This window comes from Harpia harpyja, chromosome 21 (genome assembly GCF_026419915.1).
Source record: "Harpia harpyja isolate bHarHar1 chromosome 21, bHarHar1 primary haplotype, whole genome shotgun sequence".
Taxonomy (NCBI): Eukaryota; Metazoa; Chordata; class Aves; order Accipitriformes; family Accipitridae; genus Harpia; species Harpia harpyja.
Genome location: NC_068960.1, coordinates 12,636,654 through 12,655,954, shown reverse-complemented (window position 1 = coordinate 12,655,954; position 19,301 = coordinate 12,636,654). Strand labels below are relative to the sequence as shown.

Genomic DNA, 19,301 nt, shown 5'->3' with positions numbered 1-19,301 from the left:
ATCCCAGCAACAACTGGCAAAGGCAGAGTCTGTTTCATCATGCTTAAAACATCACAGCCTGTGTCAGGGTAGCAGCACTGGTAAAATAAAAGTGCAAATTCATCAAAGCGGCTTCATTTCAAATACAGATTTTCCTGTTATGCTAGACCTTCCGAATGCTACGTACCAGTAATTCCTTCTGGCTCCAAAACACACTGAGAGCATTCAGTACCCTGGAGGATTTGAGTCCTAAGGCATACACGATTAAAGTAGTGAAACTACTAGTAAACAGGGCAAGGGGAACTGTATAGAATTCTTCCTCTGCATAGCTCTGTGTCTCACTGTACCACAGTGGCTGAAACCACCACAAATGTCAGTATGTTAGTGACTTGAGCCTGACAGCATATGTTAGAACAAGCAAAATATCTGAACCCTTCTTTTATGGAAGGATCATTTGAGATGCAAAAGAGCTATACTTTATTCACAGATCTATAGCAGAAGTGCAGATAGAGAGAAGAGTGGGCCAAGCAACACTGTACCAGGAAACATGATCCGTGACGCTTCTGTGGGTAGAGATTTCCAAACGGAAAGCCATGCTGAACACTCTTCCACTCTTTAGCAGACATCCTAAGGATGACCTCAGAACTAGTTAAATCCAGTACCAGATGCAATATAGTACCTAGGCTCGCTGACACTTACCTGATGGCTACATACATTAGGCCTGCCTGTCCACTTCCCATTTATATGGGAAAAATAAAATTGGACAAGACTCCTGTTGCTATGCAGCAAAGCACTTCACTTAAATGAGAACTGAATGTAGCATCTCATTTAGTCTAGATTCAGCTCCATGACTTCAGATGACAGGTACACAGTAGGACAAGAAGCCAGAAAATACATTTCTTTCACATAGTCATTTAGTACATCTCAAAAATGCAGATGCTTTTGGAATAAAGTGCACAGGAATAACCTACAGTTATTAGAAACGGTTCTGCCAGAAATTAAATAATCACAGGCAGAACTCTCCTTACCTCATAATATCCAGCAGCTTCCACAATAAAAGGGATCCCGTGTTTCTTTATCTTTGAGATGTTGTGCTTTAAACTCATAGATAGCTGGGATTTAGGAGGCTCTGCGGACAGTCTGTGACCTCCAAACACAGCAGTAATCCTTTCACTGCCACTCTGTAAGGCTATAGTAATGGTGTGATTTCTTCTGCCATGGTCACACATGGCAGTAAGAATGCCATCCAAGGGCAATCCTATTGACAGGGAAGGAAGTAAAATCAACACAATACTTCTGGGTTGTCATTGTAAAATACAGAAATGGTGTATTACAGATTAAAAGAAGCTTCAATAGTTTTTCATAAGAAAAAGACCTTTTTTTAAAGTGCGACCATCCAGTTAGCTGTACTTACTGATATTTATAGTAAAGAACATTACCCACCATATGAGAATCATATTAAAAAAGGACTGTTAAATTAAAATGTGGCATGCACTTTGGAAGTCAAGGATTTTTCTTTTTTTAATAAAGGATATCTATCAATGGGTATTGTGTCCAACTCCAGGAGTCAGCTGTTGGAAAGTTTCAAAACAGACTTCTTCAGTCCAAAGGGACAAAGGCAATTTACCCGTTCAAAATTATTGGTAACTTCAGCTCATGAAAACCCTTGGTTTTGCTTAGAAAAGAACAGTTGGTATATTTCAGTCTTCAGTGTGATTTATTCAATGACTTTCAATGTTTCAGTTCTGACCCAAATCAAAACAGGCATAAAAATATGCTTAGAGGAACTGATCAGCATGCAGGAATACAGATGTACAAGAGGGAAATAATTTACTCTGAAGCAGTTCAAAGAGTTTTTAAATAGTTTTGTATCCATCTTATTGTATTTTCTCAACAATATTAAAAAGAATGTTGCTAAGACTAGATCACATTTTGTTCTGGTGTGAGCAAATGCACCTCATCTATTTCCACTGTCTGCACTCATTTAGATAAATTCACCTTGACACCTTGTTACACCACACCATCAAGTCAGAGTTTTCCTCATACCTGCATTTTTTAAAAAGCTGATATTATGTGTGAAAGTCCCACTGACTCTGCTGTGCCCATGACTCATGACATTGGAAAAATCTACAGAAAGGGCTTTCTCATCCACTTGGAAGCTAGCTAGCCCCCTTTTCATCTCTTTACTCAGCTCCAGGTGTCCTTTCAGTTTTGCCTCCATTGGGATTGCCTGACTGCCATTCTGAAACATGGCAAAAGTGATATTGTGTACGGTGGCATTCCCAAACACATTTCTGTTCCTGAGATGGAGTCCATACAGTGTTTTGTTGACCATCACATTGATGTTACCTGTAACAAGCAGAAACAATTACCGTGGAGAGAGTCCTTTGGGACAGAAATAGCCAGAATTTTGTAAGCAACATATAAATCTACCATTAATTTAATACTAAGAAGAAGCAAAAGAATTTCCATTTATTATAATGATAATTTAGCCTAATCTAAAGAGTGAATCAGTTTATTGTTGAGAGAGAGTTTATCTACTAGTAGAAGTGTCTTGTGTTTAAAACAAATTACATAATAGTACTTTTGGCAGCTGTTCCTTTTTATTCACCAAGATGCTTGTGCCTTTAGGCCATGGACCACACTGCACTGCCTTCTGAAGGAAAATTTACAGAGGGACTATGACCTATTACTTGTGTAACTCCAGGCTAAACAATCCCTCTGGAGCTCTGCAGTCCACCCATGGAGCCATTCAGAAGAGTAAGGGCCTCAAGTCACACCCCATCACCCCCCACACCCTCTGTTTCAGAAGACCTGCACAGGAAAGATGCCACCTGCTATTTCCTTCAATCAATGAAAATACGAAAATTATCAAACTATATTAGTTCACTAAAAAGTAGTTTCAACCCAATGACCAACAGTTTATTTTGCATGGTAAATACTCTCTTCTGCATTATATGCAGTTCAGTAAGGAATACATTAAAATTAAGAAGCCTCCTTAGATAGCTGCAGACTTAGCAGCAAAACACAAAATAAAAAAGTACCATCATGAATGTTGTTTTTGCACTTCAGTAATCCACTCAGAGAAAGAAGATGAGGTATGGCCTTTAATCCAGCAAATGTGTGGTGGACTCTTCCATTTAGGGACAAAACAAAACCAGCTTTCTGCTCCCTGACTCCCGCGAAATCCATGTGAAGCCTATTTTCATTAAGCTTCACCTCAGAAGATATCAAAAGTCTAAAAAGACAGAGATAAAAATTGCTAGTAAGATATTATTATGCTTAATTCATGATTGTCAAGACAACCCTCCTCTCACTCAAAGTAGGATCAATGACAGCCGGGTGCTCAAGAGCACATGTGGTCAGGTTTGAGTATCTCCAAGTATGGAGACTCCACAGACTTTCTCGGCACTTGTTCCAGTGTTGTGAATCAGTGAATCGGATGCTTTGCAATAAATACATGATATTCACCAGATGTTTATAAAACTAGTCAGTAAAACTACTCAGTAAAGCCTCAGATTGGCAGACTGATTTTTCTTCAAATTTCTTGGATGCTTTTGTTATGATCCCTAATAAAAGAAAAAGATAGAGTTGGACAGAGTTAGATAGAGTTGGAAATGAACTCTTCTTTGTCACAATATGAAATCTCTCTTCAGTGCCGATTTAAAAGCAGCATTAAGAATTCAGCTTAAACAATAATTTTAAATGTCACCACCATTTGAGTTTGGTAAATGAACCAACAATTATTGCTTTGTATCTTGGCCCTGAGTTGAACAGTGTTGGAGAAACACAGCACAGCTTTTTAGGGAAACCTGCTGGAGCAACAAGAAACTCAATTTTCAGTGTTCCAGGTATATGACTAAGACTCAATTTTCACATTGCCTTCAACAAACTGTCCATTGAAATGTCTGACTTTCTAGACTCAAGTATACTACACAAAATACCTATAAGTGAGGCAATCATATTTTCATATTGTTAGACATCCCTCCTAGAAATTGGAACCCTCTTGAAAGACTGATGATGAATAAAAACTCATTGAAAATCCACTTGATGGGAAGAATTGAACTACATAATTCAGGGATGTAAGATTCATTTCATCAGTCAGCAATTGAGGTCTGTATAGACTGCATCTTTTTAGCAATTCCCCAAAAGTATTCAATCTTTTATTTTTCTCTCTTTTCTCCCTGTAAAATATATCCTAAAAAAATTGTCATTCCAGAAATTTTAAGTGTTCTGTTTTACTTTCTGTGAAGTGAGCTGCAATAAATTGCTCTGTTACAGCCCACCCTGGTATTTAAACAAATGAACGTACTATTGGAAGCCCAGAACTGCAAGTAAGCTGCACAAACACATGAAATATCTTTCTTGAATATTTTATCTTCTTTGTTTTTTCTTTTACTAGTAAATCTAATGAGCTTCAACTAAATTGTAATAACTTCTGATTTCTTTAATTCTGTCTCCTCATTCTCCTCACCCCATCCAACTCCTAAACTGCTAAACACTGAGACCGCTACAAAACCATCAACTCCTTCACTGCACACTTTTGTGTTTGTGAAATTTGAAAAATCAGCTGGAATACAGCTGAAACTTGGGAGGGCCAAATTTCTATTTTCTACCGCTGCGACCTCAGAGCTTTCCACAATACTCAATAAAACTTTAACACTGGGAAATGCCTTCTTTGACTGGCATAGCTTGTAAATATTAGTTCCTTACTTCTGAGAGGACAAACAATGGGGGAAAAAAACCAACTGCTGATCTAAAACCAATATAACAGTATCACCCATTCATTCAAGTTATCTCTATACAAAGTCCTAAGAAAGCAACTAGAACACATTAACATAACTTATTATACCAACTTATGAAACACAAGGAGCAAAAGTATTTCAGTAGCAGGGAAAATGCATGAAATGGCGTTTGCTCAGTGCCTTCTGCTGCAGCTATATGAAAGCAGTTACATTTAAATAAGTATCACAGAACACTCTTCAGCTCCTCTATTAACCAAGACTAATTTCTCTACCTTGATGGAAATATTTTGCCCATGAGCTGGAACTGTACTGATTCTGGGTTTGTCAGGATTGTCTGATGGAGGAAAGCCCTCAATTCGACAACTCTGGCATTCTTTCTGTTTTCATTGTTCATATCAACCCCCAGCATCAGCATGTCTCTTCCATTGGAATGAAGATAAAGAGAGCCACTGAAATTGCTTTCACCGTAACTCTTTAGGGCTGCCTGGGCCTACACATAAAGAAAAGAAAAACAGGACATTAAGGATCCCAAATCATAATACAGAAGACTGAAACATCAGTTTGAGGAATAAGACTGCAGACAAGAAGTTGGGCCTGGGAAAAGGCTGGGGGAGGGGGAGCGGAGCGGGAAAGTTGTTTTTAGCTTTTCATCTTTGTTTCTCACCATCTAACTATATTTTTATTTGGCAATAAATTAATTTTGCTCAAGTTGAGTCCATTTTGTCCATGAAGGTAATGGATAAGTGATCTCCCTGCCTTTATCTCAACCCACCACACAGGACAAAGTTAATCCTAGAGAAAGAACCTTCTGAATTGGTAATAAAAGCTACAGATGACACCTGATATTTGCATATAAGCCTGTCACCATTCTAGACCTTTCAGCAAAAAAATTATGAATTACATTGAATTTTAAGTACAATTTAACTTGACTTTCAGAGTTTTCTGAATTTCAGCCAAAACACAAGCCACCCACTCCAACTGCATGTAGCCATCTAGCCAGAACAAACTCTAACCATAAAAAGTTAACTGTTTCCCTAACAATTTACATCTGTCCACTACACTCATTGAATTCCACATAAGTTGACCAACTTTGTAGTATACACATACATTTGTGTTCCCATGCTTGAAAGTAGTTGCAAAGCAATTTATAGCACAAAATTAAAGAGTTCCCAGAGACTCAACACAGGTCTGAGCGTATGAACTGCAAAAGCCACAAGTTCAAGCAACTAGACTATAATAATCAAGAAACTGACCTGTGAAGACATGTTCTTGTTGATGATGGCTTTTACACTCACACCGTAGTCAAAGTGTTCCAGTTTAGTCTGCCTGGAAAACAGCTCCCCACTTAGGCCCACTGCTTGTGGAAACTCAAGCTATTTGACAAAGTAAAATGTAAACATAATCACAGCATTCCCATCAATTGCCTCATGTGATTTGAATCTAAACTTTTAGCATGAAGTAGAGGATGCGTATAAGTAAATGTGTGTATAAAATTTTACCAATTTTACCCAAAGACACTGAAAAATAAATCAAATGCAGTAAAAAGAGTATGAAGACGAAAGGTCAGTGTGTTTCTTACGAGACATTATTGATACAGATTATGATTTGATCTGCTGAGATACCTAGGGTCTTTCTCAGGGCCAGGACTTCATTGAACTAGAAAGTTTACAAGCATAAAACAATTATAATTCTAAAGACAATGCAGTAAGGCAGCCGCTAAGACATAAAAAATAAAATGCCATAAATGAAAACCACCAATACCTGGAATGAATGTGTCACATCCATGTGTAAAAGATGTCTAAAATCTGCCTCACTGGATTTGTCCTGATATCCCCCTAGAAAGCTGAGAACATCTTCCTTATTGACCTTCAAAGTAGTCTCAAGCTCATGCTTCACCTATGTGTTAATAATGTGAATAAGCAAATTGCATTGAGTATTAACCCTGTATATTATGAAAGATGAGAGAAGTCATCCCTACATATTATGAAAAATGAAAAAGTTGTGAGCTATTACCTTGTGGCTCAGAATGAAAAATGAGCAAAGCAGGAAAAAACCCCTGCTTTTGGTAAGAAAGATGAATAGATACACCGAGATAAAGATGTGAACTCTGAATCCATTCCTTCCCAGTACTTGTTATTATTAATAATATTCATGCATAATAATATTTTTAAAAATAATATATTAAGTATTTTTATCATCTATTACTACACAACATATTATTATATATCATTATACAAAACACTGTATTAGCACCAACCACATCGTTACCCTGTTAACTTTTTGGTTGCATTATTTACATGGTGAGGAACTAAAGACCTATAGCAAGTTAGGTCTGAAATGACAATAAACTGTAAATAAACAGGTAATGAATCTCTCCTAACCGAATTTAATGGGAAATTTACTCACGTTTTGGTGACTTTGAGTTAAAATGCATATTTCAACATCTTTGGGGAACAACCTGTAGTTATAAGGATGAGTTAAGCCAGCACAAATCTAAAAGAAGTTTGAGAGGAAATGCAAGGAACATAAGATATATACAGTAAATCACTCATTTGCTGGCTTTTTTTGGTATGCCAGATTAAAGGAAATTCTTGTATAACTCACATAGGGGTTTTCAGGTTGGTAACCAAGTCTAAGAGTTTGAACTGTTTCCTCCACTCCATTTATCAAAACTTTTGTTTCCAAGAAATAGTGCTTTTGCTTTTTGTCAACAGTAAACGTTTCCTGCAGAAGGAAGCTCTGCAGAATGGGCACTTTAAAAGGATGCCTAGAACAAAACAAGGAATAAGCAAAATGTAAAAGATCTTAATAGGCAACTAAAAAAGAAATCATGCAGAGTTCAACCTGAACTCCAAAATTTTCAGTTGTAGATACCATCAGGGTGTCAGATACAGAAGCAAAACACATAGGACCAGGACCTCTAAGAAATTACTAGAACATAATTACAACTTTGTACAAACTACACACACTTAGCAGAATTTCTGATAGTTTCCATCCTGGATTCAGGAAAGACTTGGAAGAGCATGGGAGGGGGTAATGCTCTAAAATTCTGACATGCATAACCAGTACATACACTTTATATACCTGCATGGCCAAGACCTCATTTCAAATAGGAACGGTGTCCAAAAGCTTATGGCAGCTTTGAAAACCTCACCTATCAACCACATTTTATGCTTTCTCTAGAAACAATATCTGCATATCAAGAATCCTATGCAACAGATGTTCAGCCACTACGTAGTTCTTGGAGTAGCTGACTACTTCAGTGTAATGTTTTATAGACTTTATTAAACATTTCTACACATTTACTTAGTTGGATGTCTCGGAAAAATGCATTACCTTTTATAAACAGACGTTGGACTGCCTTTATACATGTCAGGATATCTGGTAAAGCTCTTTGTTCTTCATTTACCTATTTTTTCCATTACTGAAAAGGCATCTCACAGTTTTTTAGCTATCTTCAAGATGCACAGTGGCTCCTAAGGGAGCCTGTGCACTCCTGTTGACCCTACTATGCCTTAAGAAAGCTGAGATGTCCCCAGAGATGATCCAGACGACTCAAGTCTGAGCATACATTTTTACCAAGGCCTTCCTTCAAGCTGTGTTTTGATAATGGGTAATGAAGAGAGAAATTTCAGAGACAGCCAATATCTAGAAGCAGCACACTCATTCTCATGAGGAAATGGAAACATGTTCCAAAATCTAAACAAGACCATTTGTTATGTGCTTTAAGAGGGATACCTTTGGCTTTAGAATGGCTATATTATTCCTAAGGACTAGAAGAAAAGGCATCTGGATGTCACATAGGATCAGATCTGGATTTTGGTTGGACACACCATAAATCTGTTTTCATGAAAGGAGGCTATACGCCCAGTAGAGTTGCCAACAAACACGTTGCCACAGCACACGTGGCCTGCTGCCCGTGACAACTTTCTTCACTATCATTTCAATAAAGACGGCAAAAGCTAATGGATGCAAATAACCAGCCATGAAGTCGGTGTGCTTGAGCAAGTTCAGACAGCCAGACAGGAGGAAGCACGGGCTTTGTGCATGTGGCACTTCCACTTTGTAAAGCCCAGAACATTTCCCAAGAGCATCAAGATGCACATTAAATTTAGGCCAAAACGTTCTTCAGAGATAGAAATAATACGACTACTGAACCTGAAATGGAGGGTTCCACATTTTTGATAGAGCATCTTCTCTTTCTTCAGCTCTTCTATCTGACCTTCAAACTGCAGCATGACAGGAAGACTTTTATAATCTCTCCATACAGTCCTCACAGAAAAGTTTGTCTTCTTAGGCTGCACTCAAATCATGAGACCAGAAGAGGAAAGGACAATTGCATCAGATTTACTGCATCCGTATTCAGGAACATCAACACAGAAACCACATTGTAGAACAGGCTGCAGTGAGGCTGTCATTTCACAGATCAACCCCTTTCAGTTTAAATCCTGGTCTCCGTTTACACAGGATTAAAAGTGACATTAGTAGAAAACTGACTTCAGCAGAAGACAAACACCCTATAATGTGTCACTTGAGTGTAACCTGTTTGCAATACGAGCAAGCTTTAGCTCTGGTACCAGTACATTTACATTCAAAAACTGATGGGATTTTCAAAGCATGGAATGCTATGACTAGAAAAACACTTTTTGTTTTAAGATGTCCTGCAAGGAAACGACCAAAGTAACTGATCAAAGTATCTCTTTGGAGGATAAACTGCAGATTACCCTTCCTGTGCCACAAACATCAAGCAAAACAAAAATGATTTTAAGGTTGAAAGGGATGTAGAGGCTAAAATAGCATATAAACCCAGGCTGTTACTATGCTTACTAGCAGGCAAGATATTTTGATTCTCCAAGGCAGTAGAATCTTCCACACCTGCCATACATCTGCATCAAAATGTAAGTAATCACATTTACAGCATTCTTTCTAGCCATGTAGCCTCTCTTTGTCCTCTCCTTCCTGACTTTCTGTCTGTAGTTGTCCTCCCAAATAGGTGAGAAGTACACAAAACTACACCACACAAGTTTTTGTTTGTTTTCTTTTTCAATCTAGCTTTACACTGCAGGTTGTCAAAACAGAAAGAAATAGAAGCAGCACTAGAAGTGTTTAAGTTTCAACACTAGCAATAACATCTCTCAGGAAGGTGGCAGACCTGGAAGACACAGTGCTGAGTCAAAGAAATTGCATTTGTATTTCTTACCACTGGCAGATTCTGATAGCTGGCTGTGAAGTTAAATTCCTGTTTTGTACTCTTTATCTTAAAGCAGAGAAATTTGGCTCGTTCATTATTCTCCAGATGAATCTCATTCTTCACAAGCTGATTCCACAGAGATATCATTTCACTATAGCTATGCAGAACATTCCTCCCAAGATGATTAAATGTGGATGCCTGAAAAACAAAGATGAACACATTAGTCTGGCTGAGTTAGGACAGACAGAATCCTATTGTGCCAGCAGCACAGCACAGAGGTGAAAAGAATGCATTCCCTTGGAGACGATCATTACAAGAACAATTAGAAATAGTGTGCCAGCTTTTCCATCATCAAAACATTCTGAATTGCCATAAAGATCTCAAAGTTTATTTTATCCCCTGTAAGCAAGGGAGAGCAAAAAAGCTGAACAGTTGCTGAACATTTTTTTCTCATTCAAGAATGTTTCTCACAATCCTCCACACTGTGCCTGAATCAGCAGTGATCTAACAAGGGAAAGCTGCCATTCAGGATAAAGGAACACCTTAAACATAAATCTAAGTTAAAGATTTAGACAACTGCAGTGGATTCTAAAAGAAAGGCAAACATTCCAGGCTCTCATCTCATTTATACAGAGGCAGATAAGAAGTTAAGCTTCTCCAAGACAAATCTACACTTTGCATAGTGACAGAGGTTTATCATAGTGCTTAATACACAGCAACTGTGATGAAATCAGTTTTAAACCTCTATTGCATAGCACAGTCTAAAATAAATTAGGAGAAAGCTTAGAAACCATAGACTTGGGGCACACTGATTCCACCCAGTGGATATTTAATCATTTTATAGAAAGCGAAAGAATTCCGGTAGAAAAGACGGAAGACTACGCATTGAGAAACTGCTATTGAAGGTTCTCTCACAGGTTTGTGGGAGACTGGAGTCATTCTCTAAGTCACAACAAAAGAAATAACCTTTCATTTCTCAGGATTGTTCTGAACCACCGAACTATCCAGTACTCTAGCCTGCAACAGGATTACCATTTCTCCCACTGAATCTGTTCTTATTGCAGAGTTACCTGTAGAGATACTTATTCATTTTGTAGTGATACAGTGAGATAAAGAGTAGCAGCAAAAACACCTCAGTGGCAAAGGTGTTCTGCAAGATCAGAACTCTAGTATTAATGGAGCTCCAAATACTCATGGAGAATTTTTAGAAATGGTGCCATATCAAGAGGCAGCAAGTGCCATGAACCACATGACAGCCTACTGAGCAGGATACTCTCCAGGAAGAGGCGCGTTACGTTCTTCTTAGGCAGAGCATGCCATTAAATCTAATGCCTCAAATTTAGGTGAATGCTGTGATCACTGGGCTCTTAATTTATAAGTTTGGCTATTGTTCTTCCTACTTTTAAAATGAAAGACATTCTCAACTGTTTCATATCACCAAGGAACAAGTTTTAAAGATTTCTTACATGATGATTCAATTTTCCTACTTCCTGGAATTGTTAGCTCATGGAGGGAGGAGGCGGGGAGAAAACTTTAAAATAGTAATTATTATTTGTACACTCCTAGGCAGAACTCTGCCATCATGTATTTGGGCTTTACTGCAGGGAGCGATGGACTCCCGTTCCAAAGAGGGGTAGAGGTGGTGGCCCTAACATTTTTTCGAAGCTAATAAAGAGACCCTGGCTGTGCTGATTCAGCTGCCCCAGAGAAGAATAGCTCATCATTCAAGCACAGAAAACAGATTAACATAGGCATTTCAAAATCCTCTCTTATAAGCTGGCACACAGTGCCTAAGTTTCTAAAACAAGCTACTCTACACAGCATGCTGAACAAGTGTTATTTCAGTACGATGACAGTTCTGTAGGGTATCTATCACAAAGCTCTATAATCAAAGCCGTACACTATAGGAAGCATCACGTTACTAACCTGCAGGTACGTGGTAGCTGGTGTGTAAATGTGAACTTTCCCTTCCTTTTCATTGCCTTGATCTTTATAGAATAGTTCCACTAAGAGATTCTTAATGGAGAGAGCTTTTCCAGTTGTCAGCTCCATAGTCAATAAATAAGTAAAATGCTGAGGCTGATGTAGTTTGTGAGCTGCATACAGATATAGCCACGGGGTGTCTATATTCAATCCACCTGGAAGGAACATATATTAAAGCTGGTAGAAGACTGAGATTTCAAGCTACATGGATTCTAACTCTGCAACAAAGGTGATAAGATGCTGGGGTTTTGGAATGAGGCTAAAATGCTACTATCAACCTATTCTTTTCCAATTGGCAAAATCTCTGGATGGTTCATAATGAAATGAATGTCCTTCACTAGCATAACATACTGCATAGCGTAACACATAGGGAGGTTTGCTAATAAATTGAAATTGATGAAGTCCAGTACCTAAATGGCACCAGGAAATTGTTCTACTGCATGATCTGCAACAAAATGTGAAATCTTTACCTGAACTGTAAGTCTGTAACCATTATTCACATAATTATAATAATGGCCTTAATCAAAGCTGTTCTGACATATGCCAACACAGAAATTCAACTCTGCAATACATACATTTTGAACAAGATTTGTAGGTTATTTGGGAAAATAGTTTATAGACAGCTGAGAATGTTTATATCTGACAAGCTGCTGAAATTTCACTAGCAGACTGTTGAAATTTTGCTGGTTATTTATCACATTACACCATTCACTTATTGTGATATAGTTCAGTAACTCACGATTATTTTATGACAGACACTCACAAAGTAATCTCCAAATTTTTGAAACTTCAGGATTAATCTAACCTTAGTTTGTTTCACCTTAACAAGAAGACATCCATTAATTCAGTCCACTGTATCAAGCCAATTGTTTTGCATTAATAAGGATCCAAGTTTTTGCACATATGGTGTATACTAGATTTGAAGAAAATACATGTCAACAGCAAATCTACACCCTGAGCACATCATTGCCCTGATTTATACAGCTTCATCCACTGAAGCATAAATGGTGGTAGCATTCAATCCATCTTAAGAATTAAATGTCAGAAAACTGATTTTTGGCGCACCACTGGTAACTTAAACCCTATTTGAGAAAGAACTCTGAAAATGTAAAATACAGCTTATTATTATAAAGGCCTACTCCCTGCTGTACTTTACGAAGCAAAAGGTCTAAGATAAATGTGATTTTTAAAAAATATCCATACATATACACAGGTGTTTAATTTATAGCTTAAAACACACATTCAAATTCTGCTCAGTGTCCCACTTTCTAATGGTCTTAAAACAAACTTGATCACTTTCTAGACTAAAGAATTTTTTTAAAATGTGGTTCTCTTCCTGGTCACTTATCTCAGTCAAAAGCTAACAGGACATTACTGGTCTACATTAGGAGCATGGCCATCAGACAAAGTTATCCCCCTCTGCACAGCATAGGAGAGGTTATGTCTGCAACACTGGATCTGGTTTTGGAGCACCCAGATCAAGGTGGATGGTAAGAAACCAGAAAGGCTACAGCAGAGGGCTGCTATGATGATAAAGGGCCTAGACAACAAAACCTGTGACAAGAAGAGAGGGAGCAGGGCTTGTTTAGTCTGACAAAGGAACAGTGGAACCTAATAGTTGCCTACAGCTAACTTGAAAGTAAATGGCAAAAATGAGGAACACAATCCCTTCAAAAGACGCAGACAATACAAGGGACAATGGCCGCAAATTTCACTTTCAGAGGCTAAGGAATTGCTGGAAGAGGCTAGCCAGCTAGGCTGTGGAAAGTTGGAGATTTCGAAAACTCAGCTAGACAAAGCCACAGCAGATGTGATCTACTGTTAGTAACAGTCCTGATTTGATCAGGAGGCTGGTCTAGGTAACCTCCAGGGTCTGTCTCTTCCAACCAATACTTGTATGATTCTGTTACACTCATGCAAAACTACCTCACAAAATCCCAGCAGCAACTTTCAATGCCTGCTTTTCTAATCACAGACTGGAAACGGTTTGTGGTACTTCACCTTCCCACTTCTTCAGGCCATTTCTGGATGCATCTTTCCACTGCAGCCCAGCCACAAATGGCATGTGGTCATTATACTGCACCTCAAAGTTGGTGCTGCTCTGCAAATAAACCTGAGAGTTGTGCGAGTGCTGCAGCTGGGTTCTATAATTCACCTGTTTTTCCAGGACTTGCATGGTAAACTGGAAAACAAGTGAAGCAAATTTAAATAAAAACAGGATCCCATCTTCAGGGCTGTCTAAGCTAACACAAACATACATAGTAGCAGGAAGGTCACAGCTAGTGCCTCTGCTCTACACATTTGCCATTCACTTCATAGCTTTTCATGCATGCTGATCAATTACAGATTGGGATTTCTTTAATATGCATTTGTTACATTTACTGGAGATTCAAAAAGGAAAATTTCCACTAATTTTTAGACCATTTACTTCGTTGAAAACAAACAAACAAACAGAAGACAATAATTCTAGGTCAGTTTATGCTGGGATCACAGATAAATTCTATGCTTACAGGTACTCCCTATGGAAATAGAATAATGACAACCTACCTCAGAAAACTATTACCTATTCTAAGACAATAACAGAGAAGCCCTGCAAATTCTAAGAAATAACACAAAAATTTACAGGAATAGTTTCTGTAGCTTCTGTAAGAACTTTCTACAAATAAACCAAAAGGGTATGCCAATATAAATAAGTTTCTTTCTTTTTGTAGCCCATAGAATGTGCTTCAAAAGAAGGCATAAACCCCCTCTGAGGCTTTTAATTATACTTTACTACATGGGAAAACTTTTTACTGATCCAGGGTAGAAATCAGTTTATAACAAAAAAACAACAACAAAAAAAAGAACAGGTCTGATCTTAGTTCAGCTACTGCATTCCATACCAACTTCCACCTAAATGCTGTAATATTCTGAGTTGTTATAACCTGCACCCTCCTTCCACATTGTGTGAGCAAAGCAACCTTCACAAATCTCTGCTATCATTTTATATGCACAAACTCTGCAAAAAACTCAGACCACATTACACCCAAACTTTTTTAGTATTTGAAAATCCATCTACTGGCTCTCTCTTGTTCATTTTAAATGTCAGTTATCTCTATGTGCCTGTGTTAAGACATTACCTAACTCAAACTTATTAGGTCTGGGTATCTGACTTATATTATTGATACAAAACACATTAAAAAAAAAAAGTCTTAATAAATAAATTCATCCCAAATTTTTTCTTAGTTTGTCTGTTAAATATTTGAAGTGAAGGTCTTACTCTTCAACGATCATGATTACCTCCATGAAATAGTTGACTAGAGATGAACTGGAACTGTTCTTAAATGCTTGGCTGATCAGCAGTTTCTTCTTGTTGTTTATTTCATTCCAGTGTTTCCCATAGTTCACTTCTATCTGGGAGGAAAGCCAAGATGCACTCGCATCATGTTTCAGGTGAACCTAAAGAACAGAAAAACACCTTTTTCCTGTAAACTATGTTTTCTCTTTTATTCACTGCTGTTAACTGCCTGTAGAAATATTCCCAAGTAGCAAGCAAGACTAAGGCAGAAAAGGTTGCAAATTTTCCAAAGAAAATCATGTTCCATCAGAAGATATAAATTCAGTATAGACAGGCCAAAACTTTTAGCCTATGTGCTGCCAGTCTTATTGCTTTTCTCAAAAGCTAAGGTAACTGGAATCAGGTACTCCTGATGGACTGCCCCACATGGATTCACTGTGCAGCTGCAAAGCCTGGCAAGCTATTGCTTCATGGGAAATCCTAACAATTCTTGGCTTCAGTCCAAGTTGGACCAAAAGCAAATCTGAAAGGATAAATGAAATATCCCTTTAATTCAGAAGCTTATTTTTCAGCCAGCTCTCTGTTCTGCAGCAGATACCCAGTATTAATGATGATTTGCCTTTAAATTAACCTTTGTCTTCATGCCGTTTGTAAAAGAAGAAATTTCAACAGATCTGCTTTTCTGCATGAAAGGGTCACACACACTGAAATTTCTAAGAAAGCATACAAATCTGAACCAGAAAATTAATAAAAAGCATTGTAAAATGCCTTATTTTCCAGACATACAACTTCTGATAAATAAGCAAAGAGAGTTCCTGACTTTTAGTTACAAGAAGGATAAAACAAGATAAATCATAAACTTACTAATACTATTGTTTTATATAAAACAACAGTTTTCACAACAAACATTCTGCAGAATTTCTGTGAATTAATACATTAAAAATTACATCACTGGAGAGTTCCATCACTTAGAGCTGTAATGGACTCACAAATTAGCAACTTGAACAGATATCTTTGTCTACACAGAAAGCAAAGAGAAACAAGATGAGAAGAAAGACTGATCCAAAAATGACATCTTAGGCATTGCTCTGTTTAAGCCCCTCAGTACGTGAGTGACACAAGGGTACGCAGCACACAAGTACACAAGTGCTTTGGTCAGTATCTCTACCTTGTGATTATAGGTCGGAGTCCACATACAGTGAAATTCATGCCCAATATCAAGTTTGTACATGCCATGTGCACCTGTCTCTGCTTTAATCTTTTGCTGCATACTGCATTCATGATGAAGATTTTTTGCCTCTCCTGTTCAAGTTAAATCACAAAGTTACCTATTCAAATAAATCAGAAGTAAACTTTCAAAATGTTAATAGTACAAATCTAGTGCTGGCTTCAAGGTTTCTATTTTTCAAAAACATTAAAGTGATAATTGTCTATTTTTACAGATATATACTTGTTGATTTATCCTACGAATCCAAACAAAAGCACACATTTAATGAACTGCATTTAAGAACAGTGAGTTTGTATTTGCTAGATAAGTGATTTACATCTGTGAAAATGAAAACACTACCACAGTAAAAAGTAAAAGACAAGTAGATATTTAATTCATGTAAAAGGTCTGGCAGTACGTTCTGCAGTCTAAAGGTACTGACCAAAATTAGTGAAGATTGGTACCAATACTGATATAACTGCATTACCATGAAGTTCAGCTCAAGAATTATCTTCACTATCTGCTCAAGATCTAGATACATTTTACAGACTACAATGTTGTTGTAAAAACAGTTTCTAACACCTGAACTTATTTTCCTGCTACACCTATGTCCAACCTAATAGCAATCAATACCTTTGCACCTCTGACTAGAGACATGCTGTATATGCAAAATAATTTGCAAAACTTCAGAAAAAATGCTTGGGCATTGCAAATTTTTATTTTTTTTCCACAAGCTGTACTACAAATGAAAATCCTAGGAACAGCCATGTTACAGGCTTTACATGTAAGAGTTTGGGCCTTTGTTTACTTTATACTCAATTAAAATTTAAGATGTTCCTAAATTCAGACAATTGGAAACAGCTGGTTTGTATTAAGAATGGAATGAAAATGATCCAATAATTTAGTCCAATTTTGTTTAAGAAAAGCAAAGGCTCTCCTTAGATGTTTACCATATTTCCATGCTCTTTTACTCACTTTTTCTTCAGAAGCAATAAATAAATAAATAAATAAATAGAGAGAAAGAATAGAGAGTTTTCAAAAGAAACTTGTCCCAGGTCTCAGATCACAGTTTAAAAATCAACTGAAATCTTTCTTGCTAAGAGAGTGTCCTAATCATACAGGCAAATAACTTACAGAAAAATGAGACAAACAGAATCCTTTTACTTTCCCTCTTTTTCACTGTACCTAGGAGTCCATATTTTATCCTCAAACCATGAGACCACAAGCCCTCATGCTGCTGGAAAAGACTGATGACGTGAACTCCAAGAACACCTGGAAGGTGAGTCTCCCCTTCCAATGAATATTGTCTCAGCTTATCATCAACCTTTTTTTTCTCCAGAAACGCTACAAAAAGAGTAGAAGTGATTACGCAGTGGTAGAACATGTTGTTACTTTAGCTAGTAAAAGGAATACTACAGTGGGAAAAACACAAATACATTCAGTTTCATCCTGTCTGAGGGACCCCATGATGTACTCCTTGTGTAGTAAACAAAAAGACAGAGCTGGATGTTCAGTCTCTTTCTCCGACTACATATACAGCCTGTAGACCATATTTCTCAGATACTGCTTAAAGTTTAGTGAAATTAATCCAGCCAAAGCTGCTTCTAAAAGGAAACAAATTCTAACAGACTGATCTTTTAATTAACTAAGACCTAACATGAACATGTGGATATTTACTTCTACATTAAGTCAGAGCACGGTTGTAGCTTTGCAACAGAAGAACTGGTGCAGCCTAGTTCTCAGGGGATAAGGGTTTGAAATCAGACCAGCACCATTTTTAGATGCAGTCACTGGCAATCCATGTGAAAGCTAAGGATGAAGATTTCACCAAAAGATGATCTCCCAAAACCCAGACTGGCATTCTGCATTCCTTAAAAGTTAGTTTTATTTGAAAATACTGCGTAATCCTATGACATTTCAATATCTTTGCCACATGGTGACTACAGTAAGAAATACTAAGGAAAAAATGAGAGCCTTAGACTTAAATTATTGGTTTATTCCACTGTATTAATTTACCTTTTAACAAATTGATGTTATACAAATAGTAAAGCCCTCTTCCTGATACTTTCTCTTATATTTTCCTCTTAGTGTATTTGTGGGGAAAAAAAAAAAAAAAAAAGATTTCAAGATTTTTAGAACAACAGGTCTTAAGAGATATTTAGCTACATATATGTGTTTCTGCACTGTTTTGTACTAACAAAAGTGAAAAACAGAAAATATTCTAAGAGCTGTTACTGTTTTCGCATTTGTTAAGTGATTCCTTCCATCTTATTTCATCCACCTGCTTCAACAGTGTTGTGGTTTCAGCTGGGATAGTTAATTGTCTTCCTAGTAGCTGGTATAGTGCTATGTTTTGAGTTCACTATGAGAAGAATGTTGATAAGACGCTGATGTTTTCAGTTTTTGTTAAGTCGTGTTTAGACTAAGAAGGATTTTTCAGCTTCTCATGCCCAGCCAGCAAGAAGGCTGGAGGGGCACAAGGGGTTGGGAGGGGACACAGCCAGGGCAGCTGACCCAAACTGGCCACAGGGGTATTCCATACCATGTGACATCATGCCTAGTATATGAACTGGGGGGGATCACTGTTTGGGAACTAACTGGGCACTAGTAAACGAGTGGTGAGCAATTGCATTGTGAATCACTTGTTTTGTATATTCCGATTCTTTTATTATTATTGTCATTTTATTATTGTTATTATTATCATTATTAGTTTCTTCCTTTCTGTTCTGTTAAACTATTCTTAACTCAACCCATGAGTTTTACTCTTTTTTTTTCCCCGATTCTCTCCCCCATCCCACTGGGTGGGAGGGAGTGAGTGAGCAGCTGCGTGGTGCTTAGTTGCTGGCTGGGGTTAAGCCACGACAAACAGTAATTAAAACAGACTTAAAAACCAATTTATTTATAATTCCTATTATTCTG

General features: G+C 37.5%; 1 protein-coding gene across 1 annotated transcript in view; it reads right to left on the bottom strand.

Annotated features, from left to right (window-relative positions):
* The window catches only part of LOC128134724 (uncharacterized), a 104,028-nt gene that overhangs the window by 42,180 nt on the left and 42,547 nt on the right, over positions 1 to 19,301 (bottom strand). Inside the window, exons 25-39 of the mRNA XM_052772789.1 lie at positions 17,568 to 17,726; positions 16,344 to 16,477; positions 15,178 to 15,336; positions 13,900 to 14,080; positions 11,842 to 12,053; positions 9,925 to 10,113; positions 8,883 to 9,022; positions 7,329 to 7,491; positions 7,131 to 7,217; positions 6,486 to 6,620; positions 5,978 to 6,097; positions 4,997 to 5,214; positions 3,024 to 3,217; positions 2,026 to 2,328; positions 1,008 to 1,237 (exon numbers count right to left, since the gene is read on the bottom strand). Of these exons, the coding sequence (XP_052628749.1) occupies positions 1,008 to 1,237; positions 2,026 to 2,328; positions 3,024 to 3,217; positions 4,997 to 5,214; positions 5,978 to 6,097; positions 6,486 to 6,620; positions 7,131 to 7,217; positions 7,329 to 7,491; positions 8,883 to 9,022; positions 9,925 to 10,113; positions 11,842 to 12,053; positions 13,900 to 14,080; positions 15,178 to 15,336; positions 16,344 to 16,477; positions 17,568 to 17,726 (2,624 nt within the window). The remainder of the gene's footprint in view (positions 1 to 1,007; positions 1,238 to 2,025; positions 2,329 to 3,023; positions 3,218 to 4,996; positions 5,215 to 5,977; positions 6,098 to 6,485; positions 6,621 to 7,130; positions 7,218 to 7,328; positions 7,492 to 8,882; positions 9,023 to 9,924; positions 10,114 to 11,841; positions 12,054 to 13,899; positions 14,081 to 15,177; positions 15,337 to 16,343; positions 16,478 to 17,567; positions 17,727 to 19,301) is intronic.